The sequence below is a fragment of the Triticum aestivum genome, chromosome 3B (genome assembly GCF_018294505.1).
Source record: "Triticum aestivum cultivar Chinese Spring chromosome 3B, IWGSC CS RefSeq v2.1, whole genome shotgun sequence".
Taxonomy (NCBI): Eukaryota; Viridiplantae; Streptophyta; class Magnoliopsida; order Poales; family Poaceae; genus Triticum; species Triticum aestivum.
Genome location: NC_057801.1, coordinates 6,077,300 through 6,098,852, shown reverse-complemented (window position 1 = coordinate 6,098,852; position 21,553 = coordinate 6,077,300). Strand labels below are relative to the sequence as shown.

The 21,553-nt window shown below is 50.3% G+C and overlaps 1 protein-coding gene across 2 annotated transcripts; it reads left to right on the top strand.

The window, feature by feature from the left end:
• Positions 1 to 16,968: 16,968 nt before the first annotated feature.
• Positions 16,969 to 21,457, top strand: LOC123068198 (protein WVD2-like 1). 2 transcript variants are annotated; one of them, XM_044490684.1, is made up of 8 exons: positions 16,969 to 17,172; positions 19,172 to 19,437; positions 19,545 to 19,849; positions 19,978 to 20,069; positions 20,160 to 20,241; positions 20,330 to 20,401; positions 20,522 to 20,632; positions 20,759 to 21,457. In XM_044490684.1, exons 2-8 carry the CDS (start codon positions 19,179 to 19,181, stop codon positions 21,020 to 21,022), a joined length of 1,185 nt encoding a protein of 394 aa, XP_044346619.1. In that variant the 5' UTR covers positions 16,969 to 17,172; positions 19,172 to 19,178; the 3' UTR covers positions 21,023 to 21,457. The 2 variants fall into 2 exon arrangements, with proteins under 2 accessions (XP_044346619.1, XP_044346620.1); XM_044490685.1 differs by having other exon boundaries at positions 16,994 to 17,172; positions 19,175 to 19,437.
• The last annotated feature ends 96 nt before the right edge of the window (positions 21,458 to 21,553 follow it).

Below are 21,553 nucleotides of genomic sequence, written 5' to 3'. Positions count from 1 at the left end.
AGCAGGCGGAGCCGGCCCGCGGGGGCGGCCGGGTACGGAGGCGGACGCCGGCTGGGAGCGGCGACCCGGCCAATGGGCGCGTGGTAGCCGGCCGGCCGAGCGAGGAGGCGGCCAGACGCGGGCGACATCGGGGGCGGCGACCGATGGGCGGCGCAGGAGCCGGCCCTGGCCGGGCGCGCGGAGCGGAGCGGAGTCGAGTCGGCATAGTGCTGGGAAGCCGGTAGCCACAAGGCGGCGAGCGACGTAGAGGCGCGGGCCGGCTATGGGGGAGGCGGCGACCCGGAGCCGGCCTGGGGAGGCCGGGCGCTGTGGAGGTGCGGCCGAAGGCAGGCGCGGGTGGCACAGGCGACTGGCGCGGGAGCCGGCTGCGGGTGTGGGGCACCCGGCCGCGACCCTAGGCAGCGAGGAGCGGAGGCCGGCGCAGCCGGATCCGGAGTCGGCTGGCAAAGCAGAGCCGTAGCAGGTGCAGCGAGGCGGCGGGGCCAGCGCGGACGGGGGTAGCTCAAGCGGAGGTCCCGGAGGCGAGTCGTCGCGGCTCCGCGCAACCTGGCGCTGTGGCGGAGCGGAGCACGACCGCGGGCGAGGATCACGCGCGAGTCGCTGGGAGAGGGAGCAGCAACGGCGAGGCGAGCACTGAGCGGAGCAGGGACCGTGCGGCGCACGCGCGTGGAGACGGCACGGCTGGTGATGCAGAACCGCGGAGGCAAGATAGTACGTACGTACGTACGCAACTAGCGCTAGCAAGCTAGCTACAAAATCCATCGAGCTGTCAGGAAGTGTGCTTGATTGCCAGCCATGCACATGCGTGCAGCTGCAGGAGAGGTTGGCGGCGGCCAGGAGCTCGGAGCAACGGAAGTGAGGCGGCGGCGACGCACGCGTGCGGACAGAGGCGGTGCGGAGCCGGGGCCAAAGCGGCGCGCGGACTGACGACAGGTGACGTAGATGCACCGCCGAGCATGGCGGTGTGCTGATGTCGAGCCCTCGACCGGCTAGGGAGAGGCGGCGAGGTCACGGTGCTGATGAAGATGGCGAGGCCGACGGTCAGGACGCGCAGCCCCTCGCGGCCATTCCAGGGGCATGTCGATGTCGAGCCCCCGACCACTATCGGAGAGACGGCGTGACCTCGCGGCAGTGAAGACGAAGATGGCGAAAAAAGGGTCCCGCCCGGACTGCGAAACCAGCAGCAGCGTGGTAGCAAAGTACCACACCACGGTGGGCGCCAAATGTCGGGGGTTGGGTGCGACATATGTCAAAGGATGGCTTATCATGTGAGGCCAATACTGCTGCTGGAATATCCAGGGACGGGTATGCGAGTAGCACGCGCTAGTTTACCCAGGTTCGGGGCTCTTCGGAGAGATAATACCCCTACTCCTGCATGTCTGTATGTATGTGGTATATCTGGTACAGAGTTGCTCCTGAAGCTGTATCTGAAAGCAATGTCATAGGCATCTGGTTTCGTATATGCATGTACGTGGGCATGCTCTTAGTGGCCGGCCATGCTCATGGCTCATGGCCGTGAGCATGTGTGTGCTCATGCGTGTGTGTGTTGTGTAGTGTCTGGATGGATGGATGTGTGCCCTTTATATAGTGTGGGCTAGCTTAGAGAGTAAGCTAGGTAGTGGCATGGGCAAGGCATGGTGGGTGTCATCCTTGTCCCCTGGGTCACTTCATAAATAGTGCCAGGAGACAAGTGACACTATACATGATGGCTGGGGTGACACGTGAACAGTGCTCGGGTACAGCCGTCTCGTCGGTGTCGGGTCGGGCTATAGTCGGCAGCCGGCTGGTTGGCGCAGTCGGCAGCCGGCTGGTCGACGCCGTCAGTAGCTGGCAGCCGGCCGGGCAGAGCAGCCGGACGAGGAGCCGGCAGGAGCGGCCGGGCAGTCGGACTGAGGGGCTTTGCTAGCCCCGATGTCTTGAAATATCGTCTTGCCGTCTTCGGGATACCCGTCGCCAATAACTCCGACACCCGGCGAGGGAGAGCCTAGAGCCCAAGCCAAACAAGGTCGCGCTAATCATGGGAGGTAGCCGACGCCATCGAGGTCTTGAGAGCCGCGGCAGCGCGCAGCCCGGCAACCAAGGCAGCCGAGAGCGGCTGCACCACGGTCGAGGACCCGTTCCTTGGTCGCCCTCGCTTGGAGCCTCGGAGAGCAGCCGATCAGCGCGTCCTTCAAGGCCCTCCGCTTGACCGCCTTGTCAACGATTGGCACGAACTTGCCAGAGTCAGCGAGCGCCAGCCGCGCACTGCGACACCCCCCCTCCTCAAAGGATTTAGGCGGAGAAGACACGGCGGCAGATGGAGCAGAGACAACGGGGGCGCCCATGCAGACGGGGCCCACCCCATGCAAACCCATGCACGGCACGTCCTCCTCCAACTCCTCGATGCGCACCGACGAGGCCGAGGGAGAGAGGAAGAGCGAGCGGGGAGGGCTAAGGCGGGGAAGGGGGGCGCCAAGCACCCGAAGAACGGAGTCGAGGGCGAAACCCCCTCCACCACCGCCACCTCCACCCATTCTCCCGACCCGGCGAAATGCCAGCACCGGGATGTCTCCGTGGCGGCGAAGGCCGTCAGGGCGGTTGTGGGCGAAGGGAGGCGGGGGGTGGCTGAAAAAGGGCACGTATTCCCCATCGGTGTCGAATGAGCGAGCCATGGGCTAGACCGCGGTCGGCTCAATGGAGATGGGGCGCGTTGGCCACGCCCCCCCCCCATGGCCAGACATCGCAGGGGATGTCCCACATCCACACCAGAAAGACGACTGCGCGGATCGTGGCGAGCTCGTGCCCGGCGAGGGCACGCGGGTCGACCTCAAGGACGCGCCCGAAGCTAGAGAAGGCAGCGGGGATGCAGGTCGGGGTGACGAACTCGGCTAGAAAGCCCGTGGCCGCCAAGAGAGAGCACTGGCGCGTGCGAGCGGGAGAGCTAGGGCCGCTGACCTCGAGGCGTCGCGGCTCGATGAGACGAGCCGCATGCAACATGGGCCGGCAAGCCGCCGAAGGGTACGGGGTTTGGCGACGCGGCGATGGAGGAGGCAGAGGCGGTGGGGGGTGGAGCGGGGGGGGGGGGACACCGTGGGACGAGGCACAGCGGAGGGGCGCGGGGGAGCCATGGGACACGAGCGGGAGCGCGCGCGGTGCCCGGAGCGACGGCAACGGCGGCGGCGAACCGGGTCCCTACAATCCTTCACAAAGTGACGAGTGGAGAGACAGCGGAAGCAGCCGTCGAGGGAGAGGAGGGGAGGAGCTGGGCAGGGTGAGGGAGGGGGTGTCGTGGTCGCTGGGGATAATAAAGCCGCGCGGTATGGGCAAGCTTCCACCGCGTCGCGCGAGAGGGAGGACTGAGGCGGGGAAACAGGAGCAAGGCGGGCCCCCACATTAAACGCATTTAGCTCCCCGTCGATGTCGGAAGCCAGGGGAACTCTGCCCGCCGCGCGGGACAGCGCAATATCCCGCTGGGAAGCGGTAGGCAGATTGCATTTGCTGCCCCAGGGACACCAGGGTCTTCCCCAGGCAACGCGAGTAGTGGGGCCGGCCAACCAGGGCGCGAAACGTGGCCAGAGACGGGATGGGGCAAAAGAGGGGGCTGACAGGACCTAGGAGGAGGCGGGCGTCTCCGAGCCGAAAGGCTATGCCCACGTCCTCGCGCATTAACCCGCGCCATGAAGGCGGTAGGTGGAGCGCCCGCGCGAGCTTCGAGAACCTGCGCAGCCGAAGCACGCGCCTCCTCCACCGACAGATGCAGCCGGATCGGAATCGCAGCGCCGGCGCCGACGCCCGAGTCCACCATGAATCGGACCACCTCAGGGCTAGCAACTTGAACGGAGAAGACAAGCGGCTCGACAAGCGCAGCAACCAGGCGAGCAGGACGCGCGCAGAAGAGGATGGACACAAGGGTGGAAAGCGAGACGGCGGAGAGGTGATGCCCCATCGCCGGCGGCGTGACCCAGACCACCCCTGGGGATCTAGCCCGCCCTCAGTGTTGTGGACCCGGAAGAACTCCCAACAGGAAAGGTTCCAGGTTCATCTCAAGGTGAATGAAGCTCAAAGTTTGTTGGTCCTTTTATTAAAATTAAGCATCATTCAGGTCCCATAAATGTAGGCGCATCCTTTGAGTTGCAGAATATAAGAGGGTGTTTGTTTCCATGGACTTATTGACTTATGGACTTAAAAAAGTCCCTATAAGTCCCATCTAAACCGAACAGGAGGGACTTATAGGGACTTAAAGTGGGCATTTGAGACTTATGAAATAAGACTCTCAAGGAGGACTTATAGGGACTTATAGTTGTAATATGGTCTTATAGGGACTTATAAGTCCCAGGAACCAAACAGGTAGGGACTTTTTAGGGACTTGAGACTTATAAATTGGGACTAAAAAAAGTCCTAGGACTTATGAACCAAACAGGACCTAAGCAATTAAGTTCACTTGCAACTACGGAATGACCCATGGAGAACTTTGATTTTTTTCTGATCAACGGCAGCAACATGGTTTTGAACCATGTCAGAATGCTCCTGTTTAGTCAGGCTACTGCAACAACATATTGATGATTTTGCATGATGACATGTCACTGTTTTTTTCTCGGCAGGCTGTCAAAAGGGCTGTCCCTGATTCAAGGTCACAGACACGGTCTCTGACTCGTTATACCCTTCAGTTTGCAGAAACACTTGCACATTCAGTTTACACGTGGAGGACAAGCGGGGCGGCGGTGGCAGTCTGCACTCTGTTCTCCCCTCACTCGGTTCTATGAGTAGCTCATCTCTGTGTGCATGTACCACCGCCACATTTGGCCGTCGCCGGCCATTCTGTGCACCCCTGGCCTGTGTTCCTAGAAGTCCCCTTAGTGCCCTATGTTTCCTGTCTTTGTTCCTTTCTCCTGTAGTACAGTCTGTAGCCCGCAATCATACTCTTTGGCTTATCCGTTGATTCTCAAACACAGGTCTATGTTGAGAACTAAGATGCCCGCATGCGTGTGGACTTTATCTTTGTTATTAAGGCACAAACTCGGTGACAGTAATTTTTGTGCTTGCTTCAGACGTCCTGATAATCCAGATGAGCAGAAAACGACCTGAAGAATTGTGACAGTGATCCTCGGACACGCAATATATGAAGAACTGTTTACATCGTTGAGTAGCAACATCAGAGAAGGGTTATGCTTAAGCATGGCTAAGATTATTATAGACTTATAGTACAGCATTGCCAGCTTACCACTTGGAATTACATATGTAGTTTTAGTAAGTGCCAGTCTGTGTGTAAAACTCAACTATGTTGCAACTCCTTGAACTCTTGCCTGGTCCACTTCTAATATATTACTGTTTTAGAATCGATGATTTGACTCGTGGATTTTTCTTGAGGAGGTGTCTTATGTTCTTGAGTGGTTTCGGATTAGAAAGACACAAGTGAAGCCATGCTAACATGTTAGGCTACTGCAAGAACGCATTGGTGATTTATGTTTCAAACATAAGACACATTGGTGATTTTGGCACAATATATAACATGTTTCTGTTTTCCTCTGCAGGCTGTCTGAAAGGGCTGGGCTTTGGCTTCCCGAAATTCAGCGTGCGATATATCTTGAGCTGTCCCTGATTGGAGGTTGGTTTCCGACTCACTTTACCCTTCGGTTTGCAGAAATACTTGAGCAGATGTCAGGTGTGATTTGGTTTTCCAGTTACAGTGCATTATGAGATTCAATCGTTTCGTCGGTAAGCCGCGACCTCCTATTTGTATACTTGAAGCCATCCTTCGCAGTGAGACAATCACCATTACTAGTTTATCTGAATTTCTCATTAAGAAAGAAAAAAACGAGACTACTAATTAAACCGGAACGAGACTACCAAACACCCCCTGAGTAGCACGAGTGCACAAACATCAACATTTAAGACGCTCTGGATATAAGACGCTCTGGCAGTTCAAATTTAAGTAGCAAAACGTCTTATGTTTAGGAACGGAGGTAGTCCCTTTGAACGTGTGGCTACGTACCTTTGTGGAATACGGCAGAGCATGGCAGCAGGGAGCATACGATCAGCAGGAGGAGGATTGCCACGGCGCGTGCGAGCGGCTTCAGCTTCATGGTCGGTGATCCTGTCCTGCCTGCCCAGCTTCAGTTCTGAATACAAGAGAGAGGATGCATGATTAATGCCGGCTGGGTTACTCCTACTAGTTAAGTAGTGCTCATAATTGCCAGTTGGCCTTCTGTCAACGGCTTGTCTGACCAGATGACACTGGCATTAATCTAGTTTAGCCACACTCTCTCTTCTGTACTGCCATTTGAACATATCTACTCCCTCCGTCCCATAATATAAGAGCGTTTTTGACACTACACTAGTGTAAAAAATGCTCTTATATTATGGGATAGAGGGAGTAGCTAGGTAGCTTTGGAGACCCCAAGTCAAGTGCTCGAAGTCGTCTCTCGGATCACTCAGTATTCTTGGATCCAATGCTGTCCCCTCCAAGTCAAGTCAAGTCGAGGGTATCTCTCCAACGCAGTCGCAGTTTTTGAACCGGTCAAGCAAAAGCTAGCTGCTGCTACAAGTGTGTGTGTGTGTCTGTGTGTGTGTAAAAAATAGGGATCGCACGTTCACCATGTAGCGACCGATCAAGGCCTGCATGCAATTGATGGGGTGCCATGAAAACATACGTGATACTGTTACTACGCTCATCCATGGAGTAAATTGCTAAAAACCACCACAATTGCGTCACATAGTGTCAAAAGCCACCGTTTTTTATAAAAGTTTGCTGAAAACTTGAGTAATATATAGTGCCGAAAACACTAAAACAATGATTGACCGTGTTTTGACACTGAAACTGGCAAGGAGGGGCCACTGTAGGTGATGACGTGGCAATAAATACTCACACCGTTAGAGTGGACCGTTATGCTGACGTGAGGCCCACGTGTCATCATCTACATACCCTCCTCGCCGTGGCTCACCCGCGACTGTTCCCCGCGGAGCAGCAGCTTCCAGGGAAGTCATCACGGGAGCAGCGGGAGCCGTCGCTCGTGCTGGAGGCGCCCGGCATGGTTGTTCGAGCAGCGTAGGAGGACACGTAGGAGTGAGCAGCACCGGCTACAGCCTATAGCCCAGCGCCGCGTCGCTCCGCTGGGCGCGCGCGCATGGGCGCCGGCGACACGAGCACAAGGTCCAGCATGTTCGGGCCGCCGGAGAGCAACGCCATGTTCCGGCCGCTCGAGTCGGTGATGCTCCACGCGGACCAGTCGCCATCCGTCAGGACGTACTACGTCCAGCCGCAGCCGTGGGACGTGGTGGAGCTCCATGCCTCGCCTCCCTCGCTCTGCACCTCGCCGGCATCTTACCTCCAAGGCTCCAGGGGCCGCACTCAGCCATCCCACCGTGGCTCACCTGGTTCCCACTGGGGAGCGCACGCAGGGTGCTCGACAAAATGACGAGGCTGCTGCAGAGCATGCGTAGCTGTGGAGAGGTGGTCTGCGGAGAAGCCCTTGTGCGCGTGTGCTCGGCCTCCTCGGAGCTCTTGGATACGACGACGTTGACGAGGCTGGAGCTCCACCTCGCGTGTGCGCCGGACATGGCCGAATCCTGCTCGTTCTGCACGTGCAGACGACGCTGGAGCTCGCCGGACAGACGTTGGGCTGGGCCTGCGCTGGCGTGCAGCGCGACCAAGGAGCACGCAGGCGGGGCAAACAGGATCTCGCCCAGCTCGAGCGTCGAGCCCAGGGCGGCCATGGTGGCCGATGGCGACGACGAGAGCAGGGAAGAGGCTAGAGGCGTGGGTTCGGACGCGGAAGAATGGGCCAGGGACCACGTCGCTGCCGGTGGCCACTGTGGCGGCGGCGGTCATGGCGACGGCGACCTCCAGTTTGCCGGACGCTGTTCCTGACCGAAGCGCTGGCCTTTTTTTCCCGTCAAAAAAATAAGAACCTTTTTCTTTCCATGACAGACGGGCCCCATATGGCAGCGATGATGACGGCCCCATATCCCATGCCACGTGATCCTGACAAACGGCCCCGCTGTTAGTTTTTGTGTGAAAACATGGCCAACCGTCGTTTTTAGTGCATTCAGCAAACAATTACTCAACATAGGTGTTTTTGGCAAACTTCAGCATTGTCAGACGCAATTGTGGTGGTTTTTGGTAATTTACTCCTCACCCATGATATTGTTCCGCCTTTTTGCTAATGAATTGATCACTAAAGGAGTAGAGGCGTACATGATTATCTTGTTGATGAGAATGTGCGAGTGTTCACTATGATCCTATATCTTTTTTGGCTCTCGATGTGATGCAGTGCTTGCATCATGCCTACCTCCACAGATTCTGCGTGCACAATGGTGATCTTTACCCTGATCGGGACGCCTACCGGCTCTGCTTGGAGCAGGAGAACAGCTTCAAGTCCAAGTGGGTGGCTCGGCGGGCCATCGTCGCCCACGACGAGATCAGCCTGAGCGATGATATCCACAGGTGCGCCCTGCAGCTTGTGCTCTCTGAAGGCGGCGGTACACGTTCCTCTGTCACCATGATGGCGGCCACATGCATCGCCAAGGAGACCGAGCTGGTCGTCGAGAGGCTGAGGCTTGCTCCTGCCATCCTGGTGTTCTAGACCCAGAAGAACCCCCTGACCTGAGCACAAAGATACGGGAGCTCGCCTTGAGCTACATTTCGCAAAGTCGTCGTCAGGCTTGCTCTGACGTTGCTTTGCTGGTTCAGAAGGTTGCCCTGCTGCTGGGCATTGCCAAGGAGTCTCACTCCATGGTTCAGAACCTGAGGAAAGGGTATATCACGACTACTACGAGGCCTACCTGAACAACAGGGAGATCCGGTTCTTCGCCTTGGATGTTTTGACAGAGAAGAAACTCGATGGATTTGTCACTCTTGCCGATGAGGTTGGCGAGCTATGGTGGTGCTCATGATGATTTTAGGCCCGATTTTGCTGCTCAGCTTGAAACAGATGCAGAGCGCCGTTGCTGGGGCAACATTACAACCTTGTAGAGTCTGAGGAAGCGCCGGGGAATGAAAACCCTTTAAAAGGAAAGGTGCATCATACGCTCCCACCCGGACTGGGGGACGACGAAAACAGAGAAATGGATGATGACATGAAGTAGGAGCCTGGATCGGGTGCACACACACCATCGCGACACACGCGCACCCACGCCCTGGACCCGACGCCGGTCGCCAGCGCACGAACATGGCTTATTGCCAACAGCCCGGGGGAGCAAACGGCCTCCAGTTCCTCCAAGTCCAGCTCAAAGGTTAACGTACGTATGTTCTGTCGTGTCGAAGTAGAAAGGCAGGATGAGGCCGTGCAGCCGCTCAGGATGAGGCCGTGCAGGTCCATCCTCCTCAAGCGATCCCACATCAACCCACGGCCTCAGAGGCTGCCTTGAGAATGTCTCGCAATGTAGTCGCAGAGCTCAACAGAGATGACGTTGACGGTGATCTTGATGGCCAGGGGGATCCTGGCCAAAACCACGGTTATGACTGTCAGGTGCAGTGCGGTGGGAGGCTCCTCCATAGTCAGGTCGACCAAGTAGAAGCCACCATCCATTGCATGGCCCAGGAACTCCTTGGTGCGCGGGCATCCTGGAGGTGTCGGGCACGCAGAGCGGAAGTGTCTTGCGTGACCGGGATCATCAGATTTCATCAGTTCATCAATAAGCTGTGGTGGTTGAAGGGGGCCGTGAAGGGCGGGTTCCTTTGTTCGATGGCTTTGAGAAGTACATATTTTTTATATCCTCTAACAACACATGGGTACGTAATTACTAGTACCATGTACATTGGGACTCGCCGAGTGTTGTGGCATACCGTTATTTCCCTTCCAGATACCCATCTTCCTCTACTCCATGATCCTGAGGCCTCCGAGCTAATGGATGGTAGACATTGTGCAAGGTGATGCGCCATAGCTACCATTGGCTTCGCACCTGCCATACTATTGTGCTTCCTGTCGACTATGCGAAATAGTTTGATCTCTCTCACTTGGGAAGAGGTTAACTAGATAACCGAAAGACTGTGTCTAGCAGGAATGATTCTCCCATTTACAGTGTATTGTCATCACATCTCGTCATTTCATCGGTAAGTTGCGGTGGTGACCGGGTGCCACGAAGTGCAAGTTCCTTTGGTCAATGGATTTGAGAGGTGAATATTTCTTGGTGCCGGTAGCAACACATGGTAGTGGACTTGTGGAGTATTGCTTCTCATGGTGTTTTTGGAAATGCGCACGGATGGAGTCCCGGACATTGGCGATTGCTTCAACCTGCAGGTATGGGCCCTGATCACAACTTCCTACCTTGATGCTTAATTTCTTGTCTGCAGCCTGGCTCCTACTCTGTCGTAGTACGACGCCATTTGCTGTTCTTGTGTTTTTTTTCTCCTTGTTTTTTGCTATGTTTTTCTTCTTTGGCGTTGGCTACAAGACTACTTGTTATACCCCTTGGTTTTAGGTAAATGAAAATCGGTTTCCTCCAACAACAGAAAAAAGGAAAATAAAATCTGCAGGCAGGCATCCCGATATGTGACGGCATGGTTGCTGCCATTGGCTTCACGCGGGCAACACAGTTGTGCCTCTCTTATCGTCGATTCTAAAAGATGTTAACTTGATAACTGAAAGACCATGCGTCTGCCGATTTCTCAGTACGGAAAGAGGTTATGATATAAGTGAAATGTGTTGTGTACTTCTTCCAACTAATATGTGTAAAGTATATTACTACTGAATAAATTTGCATCATAAGGTTTTGAATTTCATTCCCTATATGTCGCCTCCAAGACCATTTTGCTCTTGTGGTGTTCATTTAGCGAGAACAGGAACATATGGGTGAAATAGCAGTGTTATGGAGGGAGGAATTTTGAAAGCAATGTTATCAAAAGAAGAACGGTTTATTCGGCAACATACCTATACAACTCCGAACGGTTAGGTGGAACTATAGTGCATTGGACTGGGATAACACATATATAACTCGGTTTCAATAGTACTAATAGGGTGATGCGTAACTTGTGGTGCCACGGAAACTATCAGAATAACTTGCGGTGATGTGTAATTTCGGTGGTGGTGTCACCGTGGTAGCCAAATAGAAATATGGTTGGCCTTTCAAGTTATCTGTTTTTTTTTGCGAGAACAAGTTATTTGCTTTAATTGGTTGGTCATTAGAGATTAGTTGGTTGGTAACTACAGGGTTAGTTGGTTGATAGCTATAGCCAAGCCTTGTTTACGCATGATCACACATGAAAATTCACCGTGCTTTAATTTTTCTAGCTAGTCTGTAGCTTTTGGATTGGATCCTTCCAAAAGCTTTTATTCCTTTAAGGTTGGTTGCTACATTGTTGTTTGCTATTTCCCTTTCTCCCTCTCTTGCTATTAATTTGTTATAGTCTTCATCCGCATTTTCCGCAATTTTTACGATTATCAAGTAATTAGTTAATTAAGCCATTCGATTCCTCAAGACCACGAAGAATTAAGAAGACATGGAGATATGTCGTGTTCTTGTTTATTCGATTTCAAAAACTAATTTGATGCTTTTGATAATTGGCACTGGAAATAGAAATACATACATTCACCATCGATGTCAGTTTCCTGATTTAGCATCTAACCTGAAAAATGATGCCCACTGGACTTCCTTTTCACCTTTTCCTGCCAAGACTAGACGAATAATCCACATCATCTTTGGAACCCAAGGTACAAGTGGCTAGCATGACCTTGCGAGCTCCCTGTCAAGACTTAATCGTCACTTGACCCGCAAGGAAAAAAGGGGGCCAAACAGGATACGGTGGCTAATCACAGGACCCATCTAGCTAGCTAGTTGCTACTGATCTGATATGTAACTTCTGTTCAACTCAAAATTAAGCAGCCGACAACTAATTGCACCTGCTTGTAGCTAGCTAGTTAGTAGTGGCTATAGTGTGTTGAGCAATGCTGGTTAACCTGTGCTTAGGAAGGGGGTTGGCGCACAAACCCTTTGAGTAGGTTACTGTCGAAAAGAGGATTATATTTTCTGTTGTTATGGCAAATGAACCGGTTCAGGTCTAATCATGCGAAAACTTTTTCTCAAACATGCCTCCGAGCCGTAGTATGGCATACAAGGATTGATGCAATTCCTCCCGGTGATATTCGTATATGTACTTTCAGTTTGCCATGCTAATGTTTCATGTAATCATATTTCTTTAAAGATAATATATTCTTTTTTTTGCAGGAATACATATCAAATATTCTACATTTGCATGTATTTTTGGTTGGTGTTTTAGATGGTTGCTTGGGTTTTGGTTTTGCTAATTAGCTGCCTAATCGCATTCTCTTGTCGGTACTTTGTTTGTGCTCATGTCGTAATCTAACCTATCTTTATAGATTAATTGTTTGTGTTTTCTCCTGTTGATATTCTGCAACGGAACAAATAATCTAGATTGTCGTAATAATATGGACTCTAATATTTCAGTTGCCTAAGATTAAATGTGAGCTGATTGTTCCCCCTCAATGTTAGATTTGCACAAGACGATCTGTATTTCATCCTTTTTAAATAAAAAAAATCTCTATACCAGTGTTAACCTCACTCTCGTTTTCCCGGCTATGTTACCTCCCTCGTCATAAACTTCTATCCTCTGTTGATACATGTTTTTTGGTGGGGTCTTTGTTGATACAGTTGTCGCCTCCTCCTTGGTCTTTGACAACTATATACCGCCTCCATATCCGACATTGCCTCTTGTTGCCATGCTACCAAACCGGGGCTTGCCAACATATGCCCATCCAGTTCTATCCCTCGACCTTCCCTCTGATCACTGGTCCAACAACCATCATATGTGCTTACCTTGGACATTGATGCTTCTTGCCTCACAACACCACCCTAAACATGATCGCCCCTCTTGCCTACCGACTACCTTTCTAAGTTTGAGGAGCATGATCTGACGACATGGTGTGCATACCTACCGTGCGAAAACCCTAACCTTGAACCCTCATCCTTAACCCGAGCGAGGAAGATGTACAAGTTAGTCACCGCCACCAACTACGAGGTGTTCAGCCGTCACAGGGATCTGTCAGGTTCTCCTCACATCCGATCATAATTTTGGCGTTGGGAGGTGGGGGTGGGGGGGGGGGGGCGCTCGGCTCCTCTTAGGCATGTCCAGAATCTTTAGCAGTATGACTTTTGTGTTCCTTGTCAGCAGCACAGTGGCATAGGCCTGTTTTCATTGGGAATTAAGGTCCTCTGGTTCTTCATCGGTTGCGCTTTCTTGGCGGCACTAGAGTGCCACAAAGGTTTTCTTTGTGCAATGATGGTCATGTAGTTCGAAAAGATGCACTTCTAGGGGATCATCCACGAACCAAGTACGTTCATTGCTCACGGCTTCCCATCTATTCTGACGGGTGACTCAAGGGGTTTTCTTGAACCTTTAAGGTAATCAAGTTTGTGCAGGTGTATTACGAGTGGTGTTGCCATTGCTTAGGTCTAACTGCAGTCGGTTCACTAAAGTCACGGCAACATTTCGTCTTGCAAGGATTGATACCATGGAGGAGATGCTCCGAGAAATTTTGTTGTAGTTCTTAGCGTTAGGAGTTACATTGTAGTTTATTGGATCAGTGATCCATTCATTGTACCTTAATAGTCTTTGAGTTTTAAAAAGGTTACATGTGATTCTAAAATAATTATGTAGAACTCCATAGACATACTCAGACAACTAAATAAGTATCAAAGATGCATGTAATAATGGGATTGTAATCATTCTCCAAATGATTGATTAGCATCAACTAATCAACGCGCAATGTATCACCTGGACAAACAAACAGTACACAAATGCACGTGTGTGCTTATTGCGGGCATACACTCCCCACACACTGCATAGGTACTTAATTCCTCGTGTACTTTGAGAATCAAGAACAGACCTACACAAACGTATGTACTCTCAACACGCCAGTCTTGGGTTGCCGGGGACAAAAGGAATCAATAGAGACATATTCGAATTTTTTAATACGTACACACATGATCATAACAACAATTATCGAATCACGATACGAAAATCACGCGCAGAGATCAGAACAAGATAATCATATTTATGCACCATAATCGCCACCTACTGACGGAGAATCAAGCAACAAAAGACTATATATATGCACGCAAGACTATACGAACAATTATTAGTATACCACAATACCAAAACCACACACAAAGGTTATTATTATTTTGCTGGAAAAAAAGAGAAACCTCCGATCACACACAAAGATTATATTAATTAGAACAAGAATAATCGTATCCGCGCGCCACCACCTAACTGTTGGAATCAACCAACAAAATCATGGCCATACAGTGGTTTGCCAGTAGTGGCGTACGACTCCTAAGCTAGCCCTCGGTTACCATGACAAGCCACCCACCAGATTGCTCCACGGAAATTATTGACGATCATGAGCTAATAATTCTGTGTACGTTGACGGATTGGTCAGTTTTGACGGATTGATCTGGATGGAGTGATTTTGAGGAGAGGGCTCCATCGGATCAACAGTTCCATCGCCGAAAGCTCCAACCGATCTGCATAATGTTGCTTGCAACATTACGGGGATCCATTTTTTCCATCACCGTCTCTTTCTTTGATTCTGAAGAGACGTAGCAGTTGGGGGCCTGGGGTGCGTACGTGCTACAGTGCGGCAGAGTACGTGTATGTAGACGTGAAACCTTTTTAATTTAGAGATTTATTTAGAGCAGGGTCTTCACGGGTCACCTGCGGTGAAGTTGTAGTCGGTTGCTCGAAGAGAGGCCCTAGTGATAATCATTACATGGCGGGCAACCTCGCGGTGTGTGTGAGTTCTATGGGTAGATAGATCGACCAGGTGCCCTTTCATATGGGCGCGTTGTAAAGGTTTTCGTCCGGATTTTCATTAATTAACCGAGCAACTCTCTTCTATCATTTTTAATGAATCGGATTTTAAGAGACCGCATTTGAAAAATCTGCAACTTCAAAGTTTTTTTTACACCATTTAACAATTTCTTTGATCTCGTGCTAGGTAGGTACACTTGTCAAGCCGACGTGGCTGGTGACTTGGATGCTAGCTCAGAAGCGCAAATCAGCTAGGTGTATCCTACCAACCCGCACCACTAGACCCGCATCCTTGCCAGCCCGACCCGCGTCCAACCCGACTTGCCGATTCCCATGAGGCCACAACAGCGAGGCGACGCTAGAGCTCACCGGCGGCGATCACTGGCTTGGCCACCCGGCTAGGTGTTGCGTGTCAGATGGGCCGGGGATGTGGGCCATGTTCTTATTTTCTTTTTTAAACTATGGTGTGGGCCATGTTGGTTTACGCTTAAGAGACGGAATACCGGTCACCAACCAGGTCAGCATGACAAGGGGACTAAAATTCTAGACCAACGGAGTAATACGGGGTTTTACCAGAGCTGATTGCTATTACTAGCTGGTATATATGGTGGCAAAGGAGGCAAATGGTGAGACAGGAAGAGGTCCAATGCCCGGTTAGGTCCTGCGAGTCCATCAGGGCTCTCTCGCTGAATTTTGTACAAGCTGCAACTAAACCTACAGCACCGCCGTGGTTGAACAGATGGAGGAAGCCATTACTTGGCCAATATCTCGTTAATGTTGATGCTTCCTTCGTGGAAGAGGACAATGCAGGATCATGTGGTGCAGCTATAAGAGACAGCAATGGTATGTTTGTGGCTGCAGGCACGGCCAAATTAGAGCATGTGGCGGATGTGATATCGGCGGAAGCAGCCGCTCTTGTGGAAGGTCTCAAACTTGCTGGCAACTTGGGATTGAACTCTATTTTGGTACAATCTGATAATGTGATCATTGTGGAAGCTCTCCAGGGAAACTCAGGACACTCAATGATCGCGGCTTCTATACTAGATGTCTGTCGCTCACTTCTTAGTGATTTCGGGAAGGCGTTATTAGAGCATTGTAACCGGGAATCTAATATGATAGCTCATGCATGCGCTAGCTGAAAATGGACGTGTTGATCCACCAAGTTTGTGGTTGGACTCACCTCCGGAATTTATTACTGGTATTTTAGCGGACGATGTAAGCGTTGCATAATTTTAATAAAGCTAGCCATGAAGGCCTTTCCCTCAAAAAAAAGTAATCCTCACCACCCCTCCCTTTGGGGTGTGTGGGCCCCTCACCCTCTTTTCTTCTAATAATCAATTTATCCCAGCAAAGCATCCCGTAAAATTTCAGTAAACATCTGACCGTGCGTGTAGCATCGCTCACAGGGGCACCTCGGCGGTCCGAGCTGCCGGGCCATGCAAAATTGGTAAAACCTAATGCTCCCATCTGTTCCTAAATATTTGTCTTTTTAAAGATTCCAAATGGACTACCACATACGGATGTACTATATAGACATATTTTAGGGTCTAGATTCACTCATTTTGCTCCGCGTGTAGTCACTTATTGAAATCTCTAGAAAGACAAATATTTAGGAACGGAGGGAGTATAACGTAAACAATTTTGAGATATGAAAAACGTGGAATACAATGCACTCGTTTGGCTGGACCACTAAGCGGAGCATCCGAGTGAATGTACATACGTATAGGTACGACGTAGGAGTAGGTCGGACGGCCGAGCTAGATAGGTAGATAGACAGGTTCGGTCGCGCGCGCGTGCAGTGCGTGCGTGCGTGCGTGTGAGATCCTGATCCTATCGATCGACGGGGCGGGCTCGCCGACGCCGACGCCGACGCCGAAGCCGGAGCTGTCCCCGGGCCACCACCCCTCGACGGTACCCCGCGAGCTGCTACAGTGCACCCCGCCCAGCACCCGCGCGCGCGGTTGCCGTGGCCCTTTCGTGGCGGGTTCCCACCGCCACCGCCAGCGCCACCCCCACCGGCGTGCGTGCGTGTGAAGCTGTAGCCGTGGGGCAGGAGGGGCTCCGAGGAAGCAGAATCGAAGCAGCTGTAGCGGCCGGGCTAACATAACAATGTGGTACGTACGGTTCAACCGCTTTGGATGATTGGCTGGTTTCGGGTGATGCGTTGGGGCGCAGGGGACCCCATGCAAAACGCAAGGTGAAAGCTGCCCCTCACCTGATAACCCGACCCCCTCCCTTAGAAAGTTGCACCTCCTCCATCCTCCACCTCCAACTTCCCTGCCTGCCTCCTCTTACAAATACCACATATCCACTGTGTCCTCTCCTTAACCAGATCATTCGTTTCAGGAGACACACACACACAAAGAGAGAGAGAGAGAGGAGACGGGAGAAAGGTGATCAATTAAAGGGCCAGAAAGCGTCGCGAGGTACGTGTCGTGCCGTGCCGAGCCGATCTCGAGGGGTCTATCCACGCATCCCCCTCTAGGCTCTACCTCTCTTGCTTGCTTGCTTGCTCCCTTGCTTGCTTGATTATGGTCTCTGCTCCGCTCCACCGGGCTATCTCTTCCCTTCATCTCGTTACATTAGATCATCATCGCACAAGGGATCATCATCTAGATTTACTTGCATACTCCTTTGTTTGTTTCTGCAACCCAAATGCTGTTTATGTATGGTCGGCCTAGTCGGATTCAATCATCTTGTATTTCTCTGGTGTGATGATATCGCGATGTGCGAGCGGCATTTTTGGTTGGTTGTCGCGCCGTCGCTGTCCTGCGGGATTTTGTAGCTGCCGCTAGTTTGGACTTTGGTGCGTGATAAGATGACCATGGTCAAAGCTACCGACGGACTATAGCAAAACGTTATTAAAGAGCTCTTAAATTGTTGTTTGTTTTTTTACTTGTATACAAGTTTTTGTATACTTAAACTCGATCGGCATGAGCAGATGGGCCAAGCGCCGGCTGTTGCCGTCTTCTATGGCCAGTTATATCTAGATATGATAATGTAGTAGTACAATGCTTGCAAGATGCATGCATGACCAAACCCAATCAGTATAGCAAGCTTGTCATCATGTTGCTTTATCACAAATGATTGAAAGCTTCCAAATGTTCATTAACCATGTCATAGGCCATAGCAAATAGGTCCTATACTAATAGAGGAGTACAGCTCAGGCAGTTCCAAGAATTTCAAAGGTCGACACTGCCCAATTGTCATTGCCCCCTTGCTTGCTTGCTTGCTTATGGTCTCATCTGTTCCGTCACGGCTCTTTCCTTTCCCTTCATCATTAGATCGATCGCCGTTAGATAAGGGGGTCAGCAAAGATTTAATCCTTGTAGCTGCAGCCCAAATGCTGTTTGTGGACGATCGGTTTAGTCGGATTTCATCATCTTGTTTTCTCTAGTGTCATAATATTGCGATGTGCAAGCAGGATTGTGGTTGTCGCGGTGTCGCTGTCCCGTGGGATCTGTAGTCCGCGCTAGTTTGGAATGTGGTGCATGATAACATGACCATGGTCAAAACTACCAACAGCAAATTGCTATTAAAAAGTTTTTTTATTTACTTGTAGACAACTTTTTGTATGCATGCTTGAACTCGACACGCGCGGATTGGCCCTTGCGCCGGCTGTTGCTGTCTATGGTCAGCTATCTAGATATGATAATGTTAGAAGGATGCATGACCAAACTCTTTCAGTACACTAAAGCAAGCTTTGTACTATGCTTTATCACAAATGATTGCAAGCTTCCAAGTATTAATTAATTAACTATATGTCACTAACGGGGTCATAGCAAACCAGTCCTAAACTAATACAAAAAGTACAGCTCAGGGCATGCAGTTCCAAGAGTTTCAAAGGACACTGCCCAATTGTAAATGCTTGTACTCCTAATATAATCATACATTGGCGAGCCCAGCAAATATATATGATCCAATCCGAGATTTGCATGTGTTGTCTTACTCTCTGGTTCTTCCATTTATTTGGTGTGTAGCAGATCGCGAGGTCAATTTTTTGCGTTACCTTTGTCTCCTTGATTCCCCTTTTGCTTTCACTTTTTCCTTTTATATATATGCTGAACTCAGTTCGATAATACCGACGGCGAATAGGTACGAGTAACTGATTGGAGGATCTGGATTAGAATGACATCCTAATTTGGTCGCTATCGGTTATCATGTCAGATAGGTTGTCAAACTCCACACATCAATTCGTGTCATTTTCCTGGAAGGTAGTAAGGACCTATAGTGTCCACGTGAAGGGTATATACAAGATTTTCTCTTTGTTGCGGTGTCGGTTTCAATTCTTCCAAGACTGGAAAATCCCAACTCAAAAAAGAGAGAGAGGAAAATCATATTTATTTTCTTCTATAAACATGATATAGTATTGGTTTATCAATAACAATAAGTATACCTATTAAAGATACTTTATCCTTTGTGCAGCAGTACTATGGGTATTGAGGTTGTACTCCAATCTTCCAAAGAGGAGCTGGATTCTTCCATTGTCCCTCCATCTATCGACAACATGGAAACGCCGGATGATAAGGGTGACCATTTAACGGAACTTCCAGGCACTGTCAATGCTGAAAGTTCTTTGGGTGCACAGTCTGACAATGGCATCACAGAACCATTAGAAGCTGTTGATGTAAATGGAGATACTGAGCATGATGATTCCTCAGCCACTGGCCACGCTGAACAGAATGATGATGGTAAGCTTGTTGTGGATTATGGTTCAGTTTAACTTGATGAATCTTTAACTGTTTGATCGACTGGATGGAGCAGCCTAATGAAAACTAATGGTTCTCTATAACTGCAGAGCCTGTTGCAGATGAAGCCTCTCCCATCATCATTGAGAAAGGAGACGCGGTGCAACATCGTGTTGAAATCAGTGCAGATGAACAAGAGAATCAAGAAACGTTTCCAGCGACAGAAACAGCGGCAAGTGATAGTTACTCAGTCACATCTATGGAAGATGTGCAAGCAAAAAAAGGTGCTCAGTCAGAGCCAGGAGATGTTAGTGGGTACCCTCCTGATCTGCCCAGCGACAAGAATTCCACTGGGAATGGAAATGTCTATGAGAACGCAAAGTGCGTGTTGACAAGCTCGACGAAGAAGATGAAGGTAATCTCTCTCTATGTTCCTGTTGTTTTGCATGAGTCTTCAGTTCCTTGCCCATTATCTTTATAAGATTAATTCCTTTAGCATAACAGTTAGCACAATTATACACTTTTATTTAAAATTTCTTACAGAGAAGCGCGTCGGCGACTACAAGGAAGCCACTACAAGCTACAAACAGAAACAGTCATCCGGATGACTGGAATGCTTCCACTCTCACTAACTCGTATGCGCTTCGCAACCTAAGCACACATGCTATACGCTTATATCACCTGTCTCTTCCAAAATGCTTAGTTCAACAATCTTTTGCATGTAGCAAATCATCGAATGGAAAGACTACTACTGTCCCATCAAGCCCGGTCTTCAGATGTACCGAACGTGCCGAGAAGCGCAGAGAGGTATATGTTACTTTGTGGCATGAAAGATACAAGATATGGCAAGGGACAGGGGAGAGGTTCTCATCCTTTCTTTCATGGTTTGTTGCAGTACTATTCAAAGTTGGAGGAGAAACATCAAGCTATGGAGGAACAGAGGATTCAGTTGGAGGCTAGGTTGAAGGTAATTCGTCATTGTTTCATCATTTTCCGAGATGATCGACGGGTCCTCTTTTGTGTACATGTTGAAGAGTTTTCAAAACCAAACATTCACTGATCTATTACATTGTGAATGAATCTGCAGAGGGAGCAGGAGGAGGCTCTGAGGCTACTCAGGAAAAGCCTGACATTCAAAGCCACGCCCATCCCAAGCTTCTACCATGAGGCACCTTCTCCCAAGGCTGAATACAAGAAGGTAGGTAGCCGCCGAAAAAATATCGATTTGCTAGCCCATTGGCTTCAGTCTTCAGAAAATGCTTTGATCTTGAATAGGTCTTAGTACTGATTCCTCACGCGTAATGAACCTCTTGCTTGCCTGCAGTTGCCCACGACCCGTCCCAAGTCACCGAAGCTGGGGAGGAAGAAGGCCGCCATGAACACCTCACACTCATCGGAGGAGAGCGAGAGCACGAGGCCCTGCTGCCGCGCAAGCCGCGACAGACACGACAGCCACTGCAAATACCACAGCAGCAGCAAGCCACGGCAGCAGCAGCAGCAGCAACAACATCCTGCAGCAAGCTCATCCAAAAAGCAGGGCAAGAACCATGCACACAAGCTATCGGCGCTCAACATCGCCGTGTGCTAGCTGCAGCATCCGCTTCTTCTTCCTCCGTCAGTACCTGCTTCAGTGCTAGATCCTTGTGCCTTAATGCATCATGCTGAAATCCGAGTCCAGGAGGAGGAGGAGAAGGCTTTTTCTCCCTAAGTTATGAGAGTGACTTTCGGTTTCAACCGAGGTTTGCGGTGGCAATTAAGTTATGTCATGATAACAAGTTATGCACACGGGGTTGCGAACGTGCCGTGGGCGAGGTCAGTCACAAGGGTTTTTCTGTCCTAATTATTTCATCCCACTTTGCATATTTATTCACAGATGTGAGAGTGGCATGTGCTGTCTCTGTACAGATAATGTTTGTTGATTTATGGGGTTTATTGATGTAAGTTATATTGTGCACTCATGCAAACAGAGTGTTTGTTTGCTTGTTGGTGGTTGATGAATGACATTAAGCTATTTATTTATTTATATGTTCCACTCATCTTATATTTATTTATGTGCAATTTTATATGGTTGTATAATGGGTGTGATATTGTGGTTTTATGTGGCTTCTTCTGAGGAAGA